Below are 17,337 nucleotides of genomic sequence, written 5' to 3' on the forward strand. Positions count from 1 at the left end.
CACAGCAGTGCTGTCTCTTCGAGCACGAAGCCAAGTTTGGGTTTTCCTTTTTTTCCAGCTTCTATTTTCTAGAAAAATTTACTCTGAAATCAACATCTCTTCCTGATATACACATCTGCTTTATAATTATAGAAGCCCAAAGAGTATTAATAGGGCTAATGGTATATGACACAGAAGAAAGAGTGGACTTGGTCATTACCGCTATAACAGGAAGACATGTTTTCTTAAAATGTATTAGATGTGACCTAAAAATTGCTTTACATGTAACCTCAACATTTAAGTGAACATGATAAAATGCAGTTTTCCCAATGATATGCCTGTAAATAATCCATATAACTTTGTTAAAAAAAAAAAATCACTTCATAGGGCTATGAATAGAATATTGCATATCAAAAGAGAATACAATGTGTACTCCATCCTACAAGCAAGTATATGTGTTGAATACTCTCTAATCACTACCGTGATGATTAAGTTCGTGCTTAAGCGTCAAGCCATCCATTTATTCCCTTAGGAATAGGACCCTATGCCTGCAAAATACACCACCAAACCACAGATAACACATCAGATCACAAATCCCAGATGTTCTTGGGATAACCAAGGATAGGAACTTGAAGCTAAAATGAGGGGACTCCAAATTAGCTCAGCTGAGGGCCCCACCTTCAGTGCTGACCAACAGCACTAAAAATACATGCAACTGCAAGATGTAATACACTGCAAAAAGTAGAAAACTCATCAGCATTCTGTTTCCGAAAATATACTGGCTTTTAAGATTGAGTATTCTGAAATTTGTGAACTTATTTTATTTATTTATTTATTTATTTATTTATTTATTTATTTATTTATTTATTTATTTTGAGATGGAGTCTTGCTCTGTCGCCAGGCTAGAGTGCAGTGGTGCGATCTCGACTCACTGAAACCTCTGCCTCCCAGGTTCAAGCAATTCTCCTGCCTCAGCCTCCAGAGTAGTTGGGACTGCAGGTGACCGCCACCACACCCAACTAATTTTTTTTGTATTTTTAGTAGAGACGGGGTTTCAACACACATTGGCAAGCATAGTCTTGGTCTCCTGACCTCATGATCCACCCGCCTCGGCCTCCCAAAGTGCTGGGATTACAGGCATGGGCCACTGCATCTGGCCTCTGAACTAATTTTTTTTTTTTTTTTTTTTTTTGAGACGGAGTCTGGCTGTGTTGCCCAGGCTGGAGTGCAGTGGCGCCATCTCGGCTCACTGCAAGCTCCGCCTCCCGGGTTCACGCCATTCTCCCGCCTTAGCCTCCGAGTAGCTGGGACTACAGGCGCCCGCCACCACGCCCGGCTAATTTTTTGTTTTTTTAGTAGAGACGGGGTTTCACCGTGTTAGCCAGGATGGTCTCAATCTCCTGACCTCATGATCCGCCCGCCTCAGCCTCCCAAAGTGCTGGGATTACAGGCTTGAGCCACCGCGCCCGGCCTACTGAACTAATTTTATAAGCACACTTAAAAATACACAACGGTGGCCGGGTGTGGTGGCACAGGCCTGTAGTCCTAGCTACTCAGGAGCCTGAGGCAGGAGAATTGCTTGAACCTGGGAGGCGGAGGTTGCAGTGAGCCAAGATCGCGCCACTGCACTCCAGCCTGGGCGACAGAGGGAGACTCCACCTCAAAAATAAAATAAAAATAAAATAAATTACACAATGGTGCCCATCAGGAACACCTGGAAATATCAAAAACACTATTCTCCTAAAGACAGTCAGAGTCTGTCTAGCTTTGGGGCACCCCCCAACCCACACACACACACACACACACACACACACAATATATTTATATATATACACCACACACACACACACATATATACTGACACACACCACACATACTCATATCCATACACACACATGCACTCACACACACAACCAGCAGTGGTCTCTAGTTAAATTAGAGCATTTGCTTTGAAATGATTAATATGTAGCTCTGGAATCATTTATCAAAAATCATGCTATTAATAAAACAATAGCTACTCCCATGATTTTTAATTCAGTTCCCACCTCTAAGCCAGTGCCTCACTTTGCAGGTTAATTTCATTGCCTCTCGCCTGGATGACTACAATAACCACACTTACCTCCCTGGATCCAACTCTTGTCCCTCACTATCCACCCTCCACACAATGGTCAGAGGCACCCTTTGTGAAATAAGACCCAGATATTCCATGTCCCTATTCAAAATCCTGCAAAAGTTTCCTACTCAGTGCAATTTAGAGCAAAGTCCAAACCTAAAGGCCCTGATGACCTCAACTCAGACCACATTCCTTGTGTATCCTTAAGTTCCCCCTACCCAAACATGCCCTCTGTTCACTGAGCACCCATAGGTTAGTGGCAGCCTCAGGGCCTTTGTCCTTTTTTCCTCTCTCCGGAGTACTCTTCCCACTTATTTCTGCTAACCGACTCCTTACTGACATTCTGAAAGAATGCACTCCGTGTGGGAAGGGATGCTTGCTTCTTTGCATTCACTGTTACTTCTCCAGTGCCTAGAAAGTGCTTGGCACATAGTAGGCTCTCATACAGCCGAATGAATGAATGAATGAATGAATGAATGAATGAATGAATGAATGAATGAATGAATGAACGAAGGAATGAATGTGAATCTGCCCCATCATGTAAGCTCCACGAAGACAGGGATTTTTGTTGCATAGTCAGTGCTATATCCCAGCTTCTCAAACAGCCTCTAGGACCTCAGAGCTGCTCAGTGTGGGCTTAAAAGCTGTGTTACCTTGGGATGCAACTCAACCTTCTTGAATAAATACTCACGCTCAGCTCAGAGAACCTTTCCTTGGGGACCCAGTCTAAAGTGGCCACCCCCAGGCAGTCCCAATCCCAGTTCAGATTCCTTCAGAGCCCTGACCACCGTCTGCAATTGGCCTCACGTGTGCACAGTAGTTATTTCTCCTTTGTTTCTCCCCACCAAATGCTAGCTTCTTGAGAGTAAAGACCTTACCTGTCTTGCTCAGAGTTGTGCCTTAAGGACTAGAACAATATATTTGTTGAGTGAATGAATGGATGGATGAATGAATGAACGAATGAATGAATGAATGGTGTGCCAGTACTTCTGTGCCCCCATGCAGCCAGTTTAAAGGTCACGGTGGGATAAAGGAATCCAAAATGAGAAGTGTGCTGCATGTATGCTGGCATGAAAAAGCTTTCCAGCACCTGCAGTAGAGACGCCCAGCATTGGTTCTGAGACAGGAATGTCACAATGACACACAGACTTACCCACCCAGGGGATACCCAAGTGCTTCCAGGGTGGGTGGGAGCATGTGACATCTAGGCTGGGAACATGCACACTTCCCACTGGCACTGGATCCTACCAGAAGCCTGGAGAGCATTTTATAGAAAGTGCAGGTTTAAGTGATACATCACAGACTCTATTCAGAGTAAAAAACTGGATGGAGATATTAGGACATCTGTCAGGCCCCCCACGTGGAGCTGGATTCTCTCAATGGGCAGAAACCAGCAAGATGTCTTTGTAAGGTGGAAGCAGGGAGAAAGAGAGAAATAAAAGCACCCCATACCCGTCCTCAGACCTAAATAACAGTAACAAATATGAAAAGAACACTCACTCTGCTCATGGCACCAACACTAAGTGCGCTTCGTGTCCCCATGGCAAACCTATCAGATAGGTGACCTTACACCTTCCACTTTACAGATGAGGGAATTGTGGCTGAAAGCAGTTAAATGTCTCATTTACACAACAAGCAAGGGGTGAAACCCAGAGTTGAGCCCATGTCTATCTGATTCCAAAGCCTGGACTTTGAACAGGTATGCTATAGTCAGTCCCAAAAAAATAAGCATGTTTATATCAGCTCTAAAGTTAAAAGCTGAGCCAGGCATGGTGGTTCACACCTGTAATCCCAACACTTTGGGAGGGCGAAGCCGGCGGATCACTTGAGGTCAGGAGTTCAAGACAGGCCTGGCCAACATGATGAAACCTGGCCTCTACTAAAAATACAAAAAAAAATTAGCTGGGAGTCGTGGCAGGCAACTGTAATCCCAGCTACACAGTAGGCTCAGGCACAAGAATTGCTTGAACCTGGGAGACGAGGTTGCAGTAAGCCGATTGTGCCACTGTACTCCAGCATGGGCAACAGAATGAGACTCTGTCTCAGAATGAATGAATGAATGAATGAATGAATGATGAATGAATGAATAAATAAATAAGTTAAAACTTGGAAAAGTTGACCACCCTCTGCCAGGTGTGAGCTGAGTGAACCTAAGAAGTAACCCAAGCGTCATGATCATCATTTTCTTTATCTGTAAAATAATGCATTATTGCTGGGGCTACATGAGAATGCTTGTCAGGCGCTCAGAATAGTATCTGGAAGAGTAGATTCTCAGTGAAACCAATTCTTTCACCTTTATTATTAGACAAGTCCATAATTCCTCCATAATCTAGCAAAGTCATGACTCTTAGAGGCAGGATAGGTAGTACAGTGGTCTAGAGGCAACCAGATATTGCTCCAAGTCTTAGATTTGTTTCTACCTTCAGAACCTCAGGAAAAAAATCTAACCTTCCTGAGTCAGTGTCTTCATTTGTAAAATGGGGATAATACCAGCTACCTCGTAGAGTTACAGTGAGATTGTGAGGATTTAATGAGCTAATGCACATAAAGTGCTCACATAGTTCTGGGAATACAAGAAGTGCTCTACAGAAAACAGGTTCCATTAGCAGTTGTCTAAACTGTGCAGAAGGAATTGGTATAATCCCTGGCCATTTTAGTCTAATTCAATTCAACAAATCTTCACTGAAGACCTGCCAGGGGCAAGGCACTGTTTCAGGCAAAAGAAGGAAGACCTGGTCCTGTCCTTAATGAGCCTTGAACAGCTTGGCCAGACAACACTATTGATGTGATTCAGTAGGCGACAAGAAGGAGACACAAATGAGAGGGCAGGCTGGGGTCCTGGCATACCAGGACTGAATACCAAGTTCAGGAGCAGCCATTAATTCTGAGCACACTGGGATGCTGTTGAAGGTGTAAGCCGGCGAATGACATCATCCAACCTATGCTTTGGAAGAATTCCATCCTTTGTGGAGAATGGATTACAGCCAGGAAAACCAGAGGCAAGGGAATCAGTGAGGAGGCTACTGCAATAGTCCAAGCAAGAGTCCATGATGGGTGTCAGTGAGGACAGAAAGATGGGCATGGACGCAAGTGTCATCCTAGAGGCACCACTTGGAGAAATTGGCAACTGATGGGATGGCGGGGGAGGCAGAAAAGAATTTACGATGACTCAGCTTTCTTGCCTAGAAGGGTAGGGAAGGTGGTAGTTTCTTACATAAAATGAGGAAGCCAAAACTAGCACCTAGTGGCTTACTGAGGGAGCGAGTGGGTCTGTCTATGTAGGAAGGGAACAGAGGATGGGATGGTGAGAAACTGGTAAAACATCCTGGTGATGAGGAATACAGTGTACGATGGGAGGAGGCCAAAGGGGGTTAGAACTAAAGTCAAGGAACTGAATGAGATCACCAAGAACCAACTAGAAAGAGAACTGAGGATGGAACTTGAGGGGATGGTGCATACATTGCAAGAGCCTGATGGCAGCCACAAAAGAGTGAGAATGACAGAGAGGTAGGAGGGAAACCAAGTGTCCATAATACAGAAGAGAAGAAAGTAGAAGGTTGTCCCGAAGAAATGTAGTAATTAATGGTAACACGTGGTGAGATGGAAATCACCAGATTTGGTGGTTAGGTACAATCAACGGCTTCTGAGACAGTCATTTCAGTATTGTTGAATGGAAAATAGAGGTGGAAAAAAGAGGTGTTGAGCGCAGGCTCTTCTTTCAGGAAGTCTGTCGGAGAGAGGTCGGGAGATGAACAGCAAGCAAAGCAAAGAGAACTGGGAGAAATTCACGTAGGCAAAGGAAAAGTTGCCAGACTGGCACAGAGCTTGGGAACATGTAGCGCCATTTAGTCAATGACTGTCTTCTTAAGGGATCCCAGGCAACCATGCAAATTAGTATGTGTAGGCCAGCAAAAAACACACTTGACAGATCTTCTGGAGCCTAATCTTCAGGACTGGGCTAGGAACGTCTGGATTAGATTTCCTCAAGGTATCTTTAAGACAAATGAGAAGGCGGTGGAATGGTCCTGCCAGGGCTGCAAGGCAGGCACGCACAGTCTAAATAGAGAACAGAATAAGGCAAGTAGGAGAACAAGCTGTGCTTGACTAAGAGAAAGAAGAAATTGAATGAGCAAGAGGAGAGGAGAAAATCCAACACAACACACAGAGGCGAATGTTAAACATCTAATCCAGAAAATGATGGGATGGGAACAAAACAAGGCACTTGACAGCAATAACCATGGGCAGAAGCTAGTTAAGGTTTTTGAACTTGTTTGGGAAATACAGCAGATGCATGCCTTCGTGTACCAGAGAAGACTCTGTTACTGCTGCTATTTAAAAAATCAAATTGCAGGCAAGACTCTTTCCAATAGTGATCTAGGTAGCAAACACAAGGACCAAGAGCCTTTGGCTGGATGTAGAAAGGAAAACACTTTTTAAGGGAAGATCCTCCAGTCTCCAAGTATTTCATAAAAAGGAAACAGGACTGATAGGAGAGTTCAGGCTGTCTTCCACTGGAACCAGCCATCCCAGGATAGATGGAAGGCAAACAAAAGTACAAAATGTAGATGTAAATAGACATAAATGGTAGAGTCATCAACAAAATGAGAGTTGCAGCCACAAAAATGATTTAGATGGATTAACCAAATGCTTATTAAGCAACTTGTGTATGATCAGCCTGAAGATATGGTGGAGAGTAAGGTCAGTGCAGTTTCCTCTCTTTCCCGAGCTTAAGCTTTAGCAAATAAGAACATTCAGGGAAAGAGTATATACACGTGGGTTTATGTATGTGTGCGGCACACACACACACCAGATAAAAGTCTCTAAATGAAAAGAGGAAAAAATCTGAGAAATCTAAGAGCTATACAGTCTACCTACTCAATAAACTCACAGAGACTGAAAATGAATCCCAGCATTTAGACCTGCCTGTCAGCTCCCATTACACCCTACCCCAACCTCATCATTCGTGATTCTTCATAAATGGCTTCTGCTTCTGACAAGCACATGAGCCTGGGTACCCTACACAAATTTCCTAACTTTTCCCATCTGTGGTGTTTATACCCACAGGGTTCAAATCTCAGCTAAGTCACTTAAAGCTACATAACTTTAGGCAAGTTGCTTGATCTCACCACGCCTCAGTTTCCTCACATGTAAAATGAGAATAATGATGGTACCCTCCTCTTGGGCTGGTTGTGGAATTTAAATGAGTTAATCTGTGTAAAGTGGTTGGAACAGAGCCTAGTACGGAGTTGGTGCCCTGTAAAGATGGGCTGTTTTTGGCACTCTGCCCACCTGAAATTCCCCCTACCTTCCTCTCCACTGATCCAAATCCACTGTCTTTTTAAAAAGCCAACCCAAATATTTTACTTTCCATTAGTATGCTTATAAGCCCAGTCCCAGCATACATATTTACTGCTCCAGGAAAACCAGGATGAATAAGACCCAGCCTTGCCTTGAGACACAGTCTACCTGGGAGAATGGACAGACATTCCAAGGAAGACCAGCAATGATCTTCATTGCCAATAAATCAGTAATTTAACAAGCACTGTGAACTGGCATTACTCATTAAGTGTCCCTCATTGGATTTTGCCTTACTCTCTTAACTCCCAAAGATGTCTACTTTGTACCATGATATTCTGCTGCAATGGTGTTTGCTTTGCTTTCTCTCAATTGTTTCAACATAACCTGCTCTGACTTGTTCAACTTGATCGGAAGGTACCCATGCTGGGACTGGACCTTCTAATTCTGTTCCCCAATCCACTCCTCCCCAACAACCACCTTTTACCAACAGGTATTTGGCAACTCCATATTAACCCTTTGTAGTTGGTCAGAACGGTGAAGTGTCTCTAGCAGAAAAGTCCCAAGGCCTGGGAAGCTTGGTTTCCAATCTGGTATGACTTTGGACTACCTAATCATTGCTGAGTCCTTTCCATATTCTCATGGTGTGTATAGAAGGGCAGTATACATACATGGACTAGTGTATTAATAATAACAAAAATAACAACAGTGAACGTTTATCAAGGTTTCATGTGCTAGGTACTAGACCAAGTGTTTTACGTATTTCATTCATCCCCCAAAAAGTCCTGTAAGAAACGTATCACTGTCAGTCCACTTCACAGTTGAGGAAACTGACATGCAGAGAAGCCCCAATAGAGCGAGGAAGAGACACCAAAAACTGGTTCTCCGAAAATTTGGGAAGCAACGGCAACAGCCACTCTTCCTTCCTCCACGGTGTCTGAATGGCTGGATCCATCACTGTGTTTTCAGAACCACCCAAAAAGAAAGGAAAAATCCCTGAATCAAAAGGAAGAGAGCGCCGCTTCCTAAAAACAGCCTGCCCAGACACCATCTTTCCACAAATTCCAGCTCCATCAGGATCCCATTACCCTCAATGTTCTCCAACTCTTCCAAAAGCATACAACCAGCATGTTTAAAACAAAAACATAAAACCAAATGATTTTTACCTTCTACAGCAAGCTTATCCAACCCATGGGCCCAGGGGCTGCATGCAGCCCAGGATGGCTTTTAATGTGGCTCAAAATTTACAAGTTTGTAAGCTTTCTTAAAACATTATGAGTTTTTTTTTTTTTTTTTTTTTTTTAGTTCATCAGCTATCGTTAGTGTATTTTATGTGTGGCTCTTCTTCCAGCGTGGCCCAGGGAAGCCAAAAGATTGGACACCCCTGTTTTAGAGTTTATACTTATGGTTTGCAGAAATGCACGGCTTCACCAAGAACTTAAATGAGGCAGTGCCTCAATCTAGAAGGAAAAACCTAAAGAAATGTACTCCTTGCTAACAGGGGAAGGAAGAGAGCTGAGATCTTTTTATTTTTAAAACTTTAACATGCTGTTTCCTGTTACTACCTTACTATTGTCAAGTTCAAGCAAAGAAAGGCTTAGAGCAACAGCCAGGCATTCAGTGTTTGGGGATTCGGTTTGGGTTCTTGCTGGTTAAAAAGGAAACGAGGCACCAGACAGATACTCACTCTCCAAGACTAACTTCACCATAACCCCACTCCAAAGACAACCAAACCTAGTTCTCTAGAAACTCTCTGGCTCCCACCAACTCAAGCTGTAAGGAACTCCCACTACGCCTCAGCCATTGAAATGCTGTCATCGAGATTCTTGCTCAGCCTAAAATAATGATGTACTCAATGGCTTAAAAATAGTCTGGGGTCCCAAAATAAGGATCCTAAAAAATGAGGAGTTATCACAGAATTTAAATCATTCTCACTGCCAATTTCTCCACGAAAACTCCTCGTTCATTCAGCTCCACCTCTGAACATTTCATTCAATTCATTGGGAACAAATCTGAGGTCAATTTACCTAGCACAGTACAGCAGCATCTGCAATTTCCTCAGTGGTGTGAGGAATGAGTAACAGTACAGGTAATCAATGTGTGTAAATAAAAACCTGTGATGCTGAAAACGGTGAGAAAAGAAAAAGAAACTCAGGAAGAAACACAGGGTCGCTGGCGGCAAAGGTGGTACCCCCAGAAAATGTCTCCCCCTGTCTCCAAGTAAATGTTGTCAATAAAACTGCAGGAGCTGCTAAGTAATTTCATCACTGCCTCTCTTTTATTAGATTTCTAATTAATTACAATCTGATATGTCCAGGGTCATCTACATCCAACAGGTGGATGAATTTCTAAAATGATGCTTGTAGGTATCACCCACAGGGCTGCCGACAACAGAGTAGCCAAGTCCAATAGCAACATCACATAACAAGACGCAAGATGAAAGCAAATTTTTCAGATTCCAACCCCGTTGCCAAGCTTTGAAAAAACATTAAAGTTCCCCAACAATAGGAATACTCTGATGCCATCGTCCAAATAAGAAATACACAGTTTTATTTGCATGGACCTTTTGTGAAATAAGAATCTTATTAAACATTCCCTTGGGTCAGGAACAGCAGCTCATTTTGTACTCTAAGGATATAGTTTAAACTACCAGAGGTGAGAAAGCACATCTTCAAATACAATAAGCAATATAAACACTTCTGGAGGAAAAGACCATGAGTAAATTAAATCAACAAATATTTATCGAGTGCCTCAGCCTTAATACTGTGACGTCCCTGTCAGAGAGCTCCCTAAACTGAGCTTTCTGTGAGAAACAGAAAGATGTCATTCGAGTCTTCCCGAAAAATAAGCAATTAATCATACACTGCTTCAGATTAATCGCAATGCCTAAGATCTCCCACATCATTCTGCCTTTTCCCCTGAAATCTAACTCCCTCGAATCCTCCCTGGCCTTTCAGATCACTGACTAATACCCAAAGCAAGCTTGCATTCTGACCCAGCCAGCCCATTACTAACCAGAACTAGAACTCTCCACACATGTCCTTCCAGTCTGATGTGTGACCTTCAGTGTGCTGCGTGTGTCAAGGTTATGCTGCCCACTAACCATGCATCCTTCAACATCAGGCCTCCACTTCTGCCCTGCTCTTTGATGCCAATGGCAAAACCTCCCAATCCTGCTGAGCCATTTCAAACCCATCTGATGGCACATTCAACAGCTAGTTAGTTCTCTGCCTCTACCACCACCATCCAGATTGCTTTGGGGTTGTGGAGCCACTACCAAAATCCAACCCGAATTTGAAACCCAGCTCCCAGGGAGGGGATCAAGAAAGACCACTTCAACATCTTGCAACATAAAAACCTCTCTCACATTCAACCACAGCCCACGACCTTATTTCATATCAAATGCCCAATTCCCCACAATACTCTGAAATCTTTTTAGGAATGTTACTGTCAAAATAGCACCCATGGGGAGACACCATCCAGGAACCAACATAACATCCCTATAAATCAATATCTAAGCTACAAATACCACAAGGAGGGAAAGATGCTGCCAAGAAGAATATCAAATTCTGCTCATCTCCTAAGTGGGCAGCAACTAACCCAACATTACCCTCTGAGAACCTGAAAGTGCAGGGACCAGGGTGGCTGAGGAATAATACCACCAGTCCCAGATCTTCTGGGGAACTCACTCCTCTGAAAACAGAATGTCATTGTATCATGAGAGAATGAGGCAAGATACTGACCTCCCACATCCACAGAAGCTACTGCATTTTACAGAAATTCCAGGAGGCTCCTGGAAGCCTGGACCCTCTAATTCCAAGTGCTATGTTAATGCATTTTTCAACAGCTTTTATGAGAATGGAGAAAGACCTACCAGGTCAAGAGGTTTACAGTGATATTCAATTTTCTAGTCTCCTGGTTTTTTCCCCCTATGAAGCCCAGTTTCTGCGAATCAATGACTCGGCTACATCACACTCCCTCCTGGTGGCTCACAGTAACGGGGCTTTCTCTGGCCGCCAGCGCTCTACCAGCTCAGAGAGGCTCAGCTGCCAGATCCCTGATCTTGCAGCATACTTGGAGAGGAGCCGAGCACCATCTCTCTGCTAGAGCTCTGGTTCAGCCACTTGCAGCTCAGTTAAACCCATCAGGAAACCTCTAGCTTATGAGACAAGGTTTTTAGGATTCTTTCGATACAGCCAAGATAGCAACCCCCATCCACCCACTTGAGAGACAGATACATAGATGGTTAGATAGATGGGCAGCTCATCTTAACTCCAGCACATTTCTCCTTTGACTGGGGATCTGCACTGCTGGAAATCTCGCACTGTCTCCCCTCTAAAGAAGACCAAAGATTGGAAAACTAACCCAAAGTACCCAATTGACAATTATGATACCACAGACAGGAACAGGTACCTTACACACTGCAAAATGAGAATATTAACAGGCTACCCCCGCAAAGCCCTAACAGGTAGACTGCTTTCCCAATGCAGGCGACTAGCAGCTTCCCTCCACCGCACTCCCCCCCACCTATTTCCCCACCCCCCACCACCACCTTTGGCTCCAAAAGCCTTGCATCAATGCAGGGCCCCTTAGAAAGTCAAATGTTCACTTACTCAGATCTACCAAGAATCCCCAGTGCCTTGCTGTACGAAAACCCCACAAACGGCAGTTCTTCACCCGAGAAACCTGAGGGGCTCAGCTGGCACGGAGAGGATGAAACCCACGAATTCTTCTCTGGTTCATCAAAATTGGAGGTGTCATCGTCAGACTTGAGGGTGGGAACGAAGGGGGGAGGAGCTGGTTAAAGAAAAACAAGAAAGGAGGGGGGAGGAAAAAAATTTCAGCCGGATTCAACACTGTTGCGGAGAAGATCGTCTTACTCCTTCGGCGCTGGCGATGGCACTGCAGCGCCTGCTTTCAATCTAGCTCGCCACCTCGGCTCCTACAGCAACAAGAGATTAACCCCTTCTCTGCCAACATGGCCACCAACCCGCAGACAGGCTGCCTTCCCGCCTAGGGTAAACTGAAGAGCAAACTCAAACAGGTCACTTGGGCCAACGAAAGCACTTGGGGAACTCCTGGGGAAGCTGCTCCTTCCTGCTGTTTCCAGAAGGCTCCTACAGAGCAGCTGCTGGCTAGTGCCGGGATGCTAGGTGACCTAAACCTATGGATTCACTCCTCCAGACAGGTCTAAATTACTAACGATTAGCACTAATTGTTGAAATAAGATGGAACTTCTACATTTTGGGGATTAACCGGGATAACAGGAAGGACCAGGAAAAGGGATGTGTGAGGTTCTGGAACTCCTGTTAGGATACCACTGCAGTCTACTTCATTCATACCCGGACAAGTCGACTCCGAGATCTTATTAACCACTTTTTTTTTTTTTTTTTTTTTTTTTTTAGTTCATTATGCCTCTTCCCCAGTGCAATCATGCCCATCAAATCCACTGCAGTTTAATCAGCATAATAAAGCACCAGCCAAATAAAGTTCCTACCGGTGATCTACAGCACCCCTGCGCGCTGACGGTGGGAATGCACGGATGGACGTATGCGGCTCCTACCTCCTTAAGGGCTTCGCTCCCGGCTGGGGGCGTGTTACATCCTCTCCACTTCCTGCCGACCTACTAAGCGCTCTCGGTCAGGGAGGTGGACACTCGTCCATCAGTCACCAGGAGGCTGCCCATCGCGGTGGGCTCCCGGGGGTGTCCCCAGCCAGAAGCGTTACCATGGTTGCGGGCTGAGGCGTCCGTGGCGGGCCAGCCAGGCGAGTTGGAGAGCCGAGCATCACATCCCCCGCAGTGCAGGGTGCATGCTCCCGGCTCCGTGCGTGCGTGCTCTGGCTGTAACCCCACCTGGCTGCCGCCTGCGTGCCAGGGGCCAGTGCTGATCCCAGTGACAGAGCAGCATGAGTCACTGCCCGCCAGGGCTCGCTAGAGCTCCCCCTAGGACAGTTGTCACAGCCCTTCACAGCCCAGACTTCTTTTTAACTCCTCGTTTTCTGGACAAAGCTGGGTGCCAGATATGAGCAGCAAGCAGTCTGTTTTCTGCTTACAGACTCCAAAAAATCTGGCTGTTTCCAAAGTTCCCCGATGACAACAACATCCGAAGTGGCGCTGGGAAGTAATTGGAGCAGGGAAGGGATGTGGAGGGAAAAGGAGATGAAGCCAGAGGTCTGGCTGTTCCTGAGAAGTGCAAAAGAACATTCTCAGAGCTTCAGGTACATTGAGATGAGGTGGGAGAGTGAGGAAGATTTAAGATGTAAAATGTGCACTACTAGAAAATTATTTAACACCTCCAGCCTCTCAAGAGAATTTAAATCTTCCCTGTTAGTGTCAGAATCTACTTACTTAATACTTTAAAAATTAGCTGATGGAAAGAAAAATTAGATTGAATTTTTCTTCAGCGCACATCGCATGTATACTTCCAACAACATAGGCTCAAATCCAATCTGATTTCAATTACCCAGTACATTTTTTAATAGCAAAAAAAAGTTTTAATGGAAATTGTATTTCATAAGGATCAAAAAGAGAAGTTTTCCTTCCTGAAATAAGGAAACTGAGATAAAGACTGAGGAGATTTATGGAGAGAGATTTGCAGATGATACTAATATGGAAGCAAAGTGGTTAATGGCAATTGTTCTGGCATCTGAGTTCAAATCCAAGCTCCACCATTTACTAGTTGTGGGATTCTGGGTAAGTCACTTAACCTCTCTGAACCTCAGTTTTCAACATGGCAATATCTATTTCAATGGACTATTAGGAAGTTTAAATAAAATAATCCATATCAAGTGTTTAGCACAGTTCTTAGCATACAATAATCACTCCACAAAGATGACCTGCTATTATTGCTACTGCTCACAGGAGCTGCATGTTTAGGACAGAACCTGTAGTTCTTGAAGGCTAGTGAGATACAGCAGAATCTGTATTGAATGTTCTTCTTCCCTGCGCAGGGCAGAGACACATTCATGTGGATGTTTGTGTTAATATCATTTAATTCCTAGTAGAACTTTAATTCCTTTCCATTATATTCTAATTTATCTTTAGGAGACCAAAATAGAATTCGATTTCTGAGTGAGAAGTATAACTAATGGAGGGTAAAAGCCACCCTCAGTGAAATAATTATGATTCTGAAATCCTGTACTATAAAATAAGGTTTGTCTATAAAACTCTTGCCATGCTCAAAGCTAGCTTAATGTGGTTGAGATTAGAAAAGGGGGCAGATAATCTTCAAGTTAAAAGGAAGAAGAAATAGGCTGGGCACAGTGGCTCATGCCTGTAATCCCAGCACCTTGGGAGGGTGAGGCAGGTGGATCACCTGAGGTCAGGAGTTCAAGGCCAGCATGGCCAACATGGTGAAACCCCATCTCTACTAAAAATACAAAAAAATTAGCCAGACGTGGCGCATGCCTGTAGTCCCAGCTACTTGGGAGACTGAGGCAGGAGAATCGCTTGAACCTGGGAGGTGGAGGTTGCAGTGAGTCGAGATCGTGCCATTGCACTCCAGCCTGGGGAACAAGAGCAAAACTCTGTCTCAAAAAAAAAAAAAAAAAAGGAAAGAGAAGTCAATGTGAAATATACTAGCTGGTAACAGGTAAGATATTCACAGCAAAGATTAAAAGCTAGGGATATAAACCTCTAGACAGCTAGTCAGTCAAGTACAACAGGAAAGTTTGAAAAGAAGGGCTTCTGGCCGGGCGCGGTGGCTCAAGCCTGTAATCCCAGCACTTTGGGAGACCGAGACGGGTGGATCACGAGGTCAGGAGATCAAGACTATCCTGGCTAACACGGTGAAACCCCGTCTCTATTAAAAACAAAAAAAATACAAAAAACTAGCCGGGCGTGGTGGCGGGCGCCTGTAGTCCCAGCTACTCGGGAGGCTGAGGCAGGAGAATGGCATAAACCCGGGAGGCAGAGCTTGCAATGAGCTGAGATCCGGCCACTGCACTCCAGCCTGGGTGACACAATGAGACTCTGTCTCCACAAAAAAAAAAAGACGGGCTTCTTAGGGCCATATTCAGGCAGAGGAAAAAGCCACAGCCTTAAGCCAGAAAGAAGTGGGGAAACTGGAAATATTCTGCCCTCCAGAAAGTGATAAGGATGTTTACCCTTGTCCAGGTCCCTTCATTGGGAAAGAAATAAAGCAGATAGGAAGAAACAGTAACCTCAAGTAGAGTGTCCACATTTATAGTATCCTGTTACAGTTCAAGAAATGAACATGAATACTGGTCCAGGATCACTGAGCCCTTGGAGCACTGGCAGATACAAGTGGAGAACAACTTGTAGGTGCATTTTTGCAATCCAGGGCACACAGGATTTTCTCCCCGCCCCCGGCCCCACCCCAACACCCTCCTTCCAATCCCTACCAGAAATAAATTCACAATTAAAAAGTAAAAATCAACAACTACACTTTACGGGTGCAACAACAGATACAAGAAATGGGGAGAATTAGCCCTCCAAAAACTGCAGATAAAAGAACAATCTAAAATGAGCCATAAAATACAATTTTATTATCAAGGTAAATTAGTAGAAATTCTAATCAAAGAACATGACACTTTGAAAAAGAACCAGGTACATTTGAAAGGAACCAAACTGAACTTCCATAAATAAATGTTTTATTTATTTTGTTCTTGAATTTAAGGTTAAAAGTTCACTGAATGTGTTAAATAGCAGACTAGATACAGCTGAAGAGAAACTTAATGAACTAGCAGTTAGATCTGAGGGAATCACATAGAAGCTTGATACTTAAGCTATGGTCTATACACTGGCATTATCACCATCACTCAGGAGCTGGTTAGAATTTAATTCTTTAAGAATCCCAGGCCCTGCCCCATACCCACGGAATCAGAACCTACATTCTAACGAGGTCCCCAGGTGATTCATGGGCACACCACAGTTCAAGAAGCATTTGTATACAATGCAACACACAGAGACAAAGAGATGGAAAACATGAGAGGTCAGAAGACAAAGACAGAATGAGAAGATCCAATACACATCTAATAGGGGCACAGAAAGAGAAATTAGAGAACTACTTTAAAATCTGGATGCTGCATTTTTTAAGGATTGTGTAAAATCTGGTCACATCCAAAAACTAACAAGTATGTGATCACATATATCTTGGGGATATAATTCTTCTATTTCTTGTACCTTATATAAAATGTCTCTTTTTTGATCCTTACAAAGTGTGATTTTTTTTTTTTTTGCTTCAATAAAGGTATTTTTAGTTCACCAAAATCATATTGATCTTGAGTCTATGCTGATGGAGGTACACATGGCTCCTCAGTACGCAGCACAGTGCCAGGTACATAGTAGGTGCACACTGAATATTTGCTAAGCAAATATATAATTGAATGGCAAAAAAAAAAGGTCTTGTAAAGAAAGCACTAACATAACACAGGCCACAAACAGGGTACTTGATGTTTGAATTAAATGAAGAGGTTTTAAAAGTTGAGATTGCTCTGTCTGAGAAATATGTTAATGAGTACCTACACTAATCATTTCTGATACAGTATTATGAAATCATCAGCTCCCGCCGCTGCCACATACCCACCACATTCACTAACGACAAATAAGAAATCACATAGTAAGAGCTATTGTTCACTGGGAAAAGCCACTAAAAAAAGAGAAAAAAACATTTCCATATATATATATATATATATATTTTTTTTTTTTTTTTTTTTTTTTAAATAAATCAGCCTGTTTGAGGTAACATCAGAACACAGTCTCCTTAGTGGCACAGGCTAAATATACAAGTAACTTCCTGAGGTTGTTTTTTGTTTTTTTTTTCCAGTTATAAGACTGATAGCAGAATCAAGGCTTTCAGAAACAAAGAGCTATTTTAGGAGCTGTAGATAATTTCTCTTCTATAAATTCTCTCTCTCTCTCTCTTTTTTAATCCTAATATTCATTAAAAGCTTTTGGGGGAAAAAGAAAAAATTATCATCCTCAAAAA

General features: G+C 43.5%; 1 protein-coding gene across 1 annotated transcript in view; it reads right to left on the minus strand.

Moving 5' to 3' along the window:
* Nucleotides 1–17,337, minus strand: part of CIT (citron rho-interacting serine/threonine kinase) — a 196,755-nt gene that overhangs the window by 106,522 nt on the left and 72,896 nt on the right. Inside the window, exon 10 of the mRNA XM_023204554.2 lies at nucleotides 12,001–12,184. Within this exon, the coding sequence (XP_023060322.1) occupies nucleotides 12,001–12,184 (184 nt within the window). The remainder of the gene's footprint in view (nucleotides 1–12,000; nucleotides 12,185–17,337) is intronic.

Source organism: Piliocolobus tephrosceles, chromosome 10, assembly GCF_002776525.5.
Source record: "Piliocolobus tephrosceles isolate RC106 chromosome 10, ASM277652v3, whole genome shotgun sequence".
NCBI lineage: Eukaryota > Metazoa > Chordata > Mammalia > Primates > Cercopithecidae > Piliocolobus > Piliocolobus tephrosceles.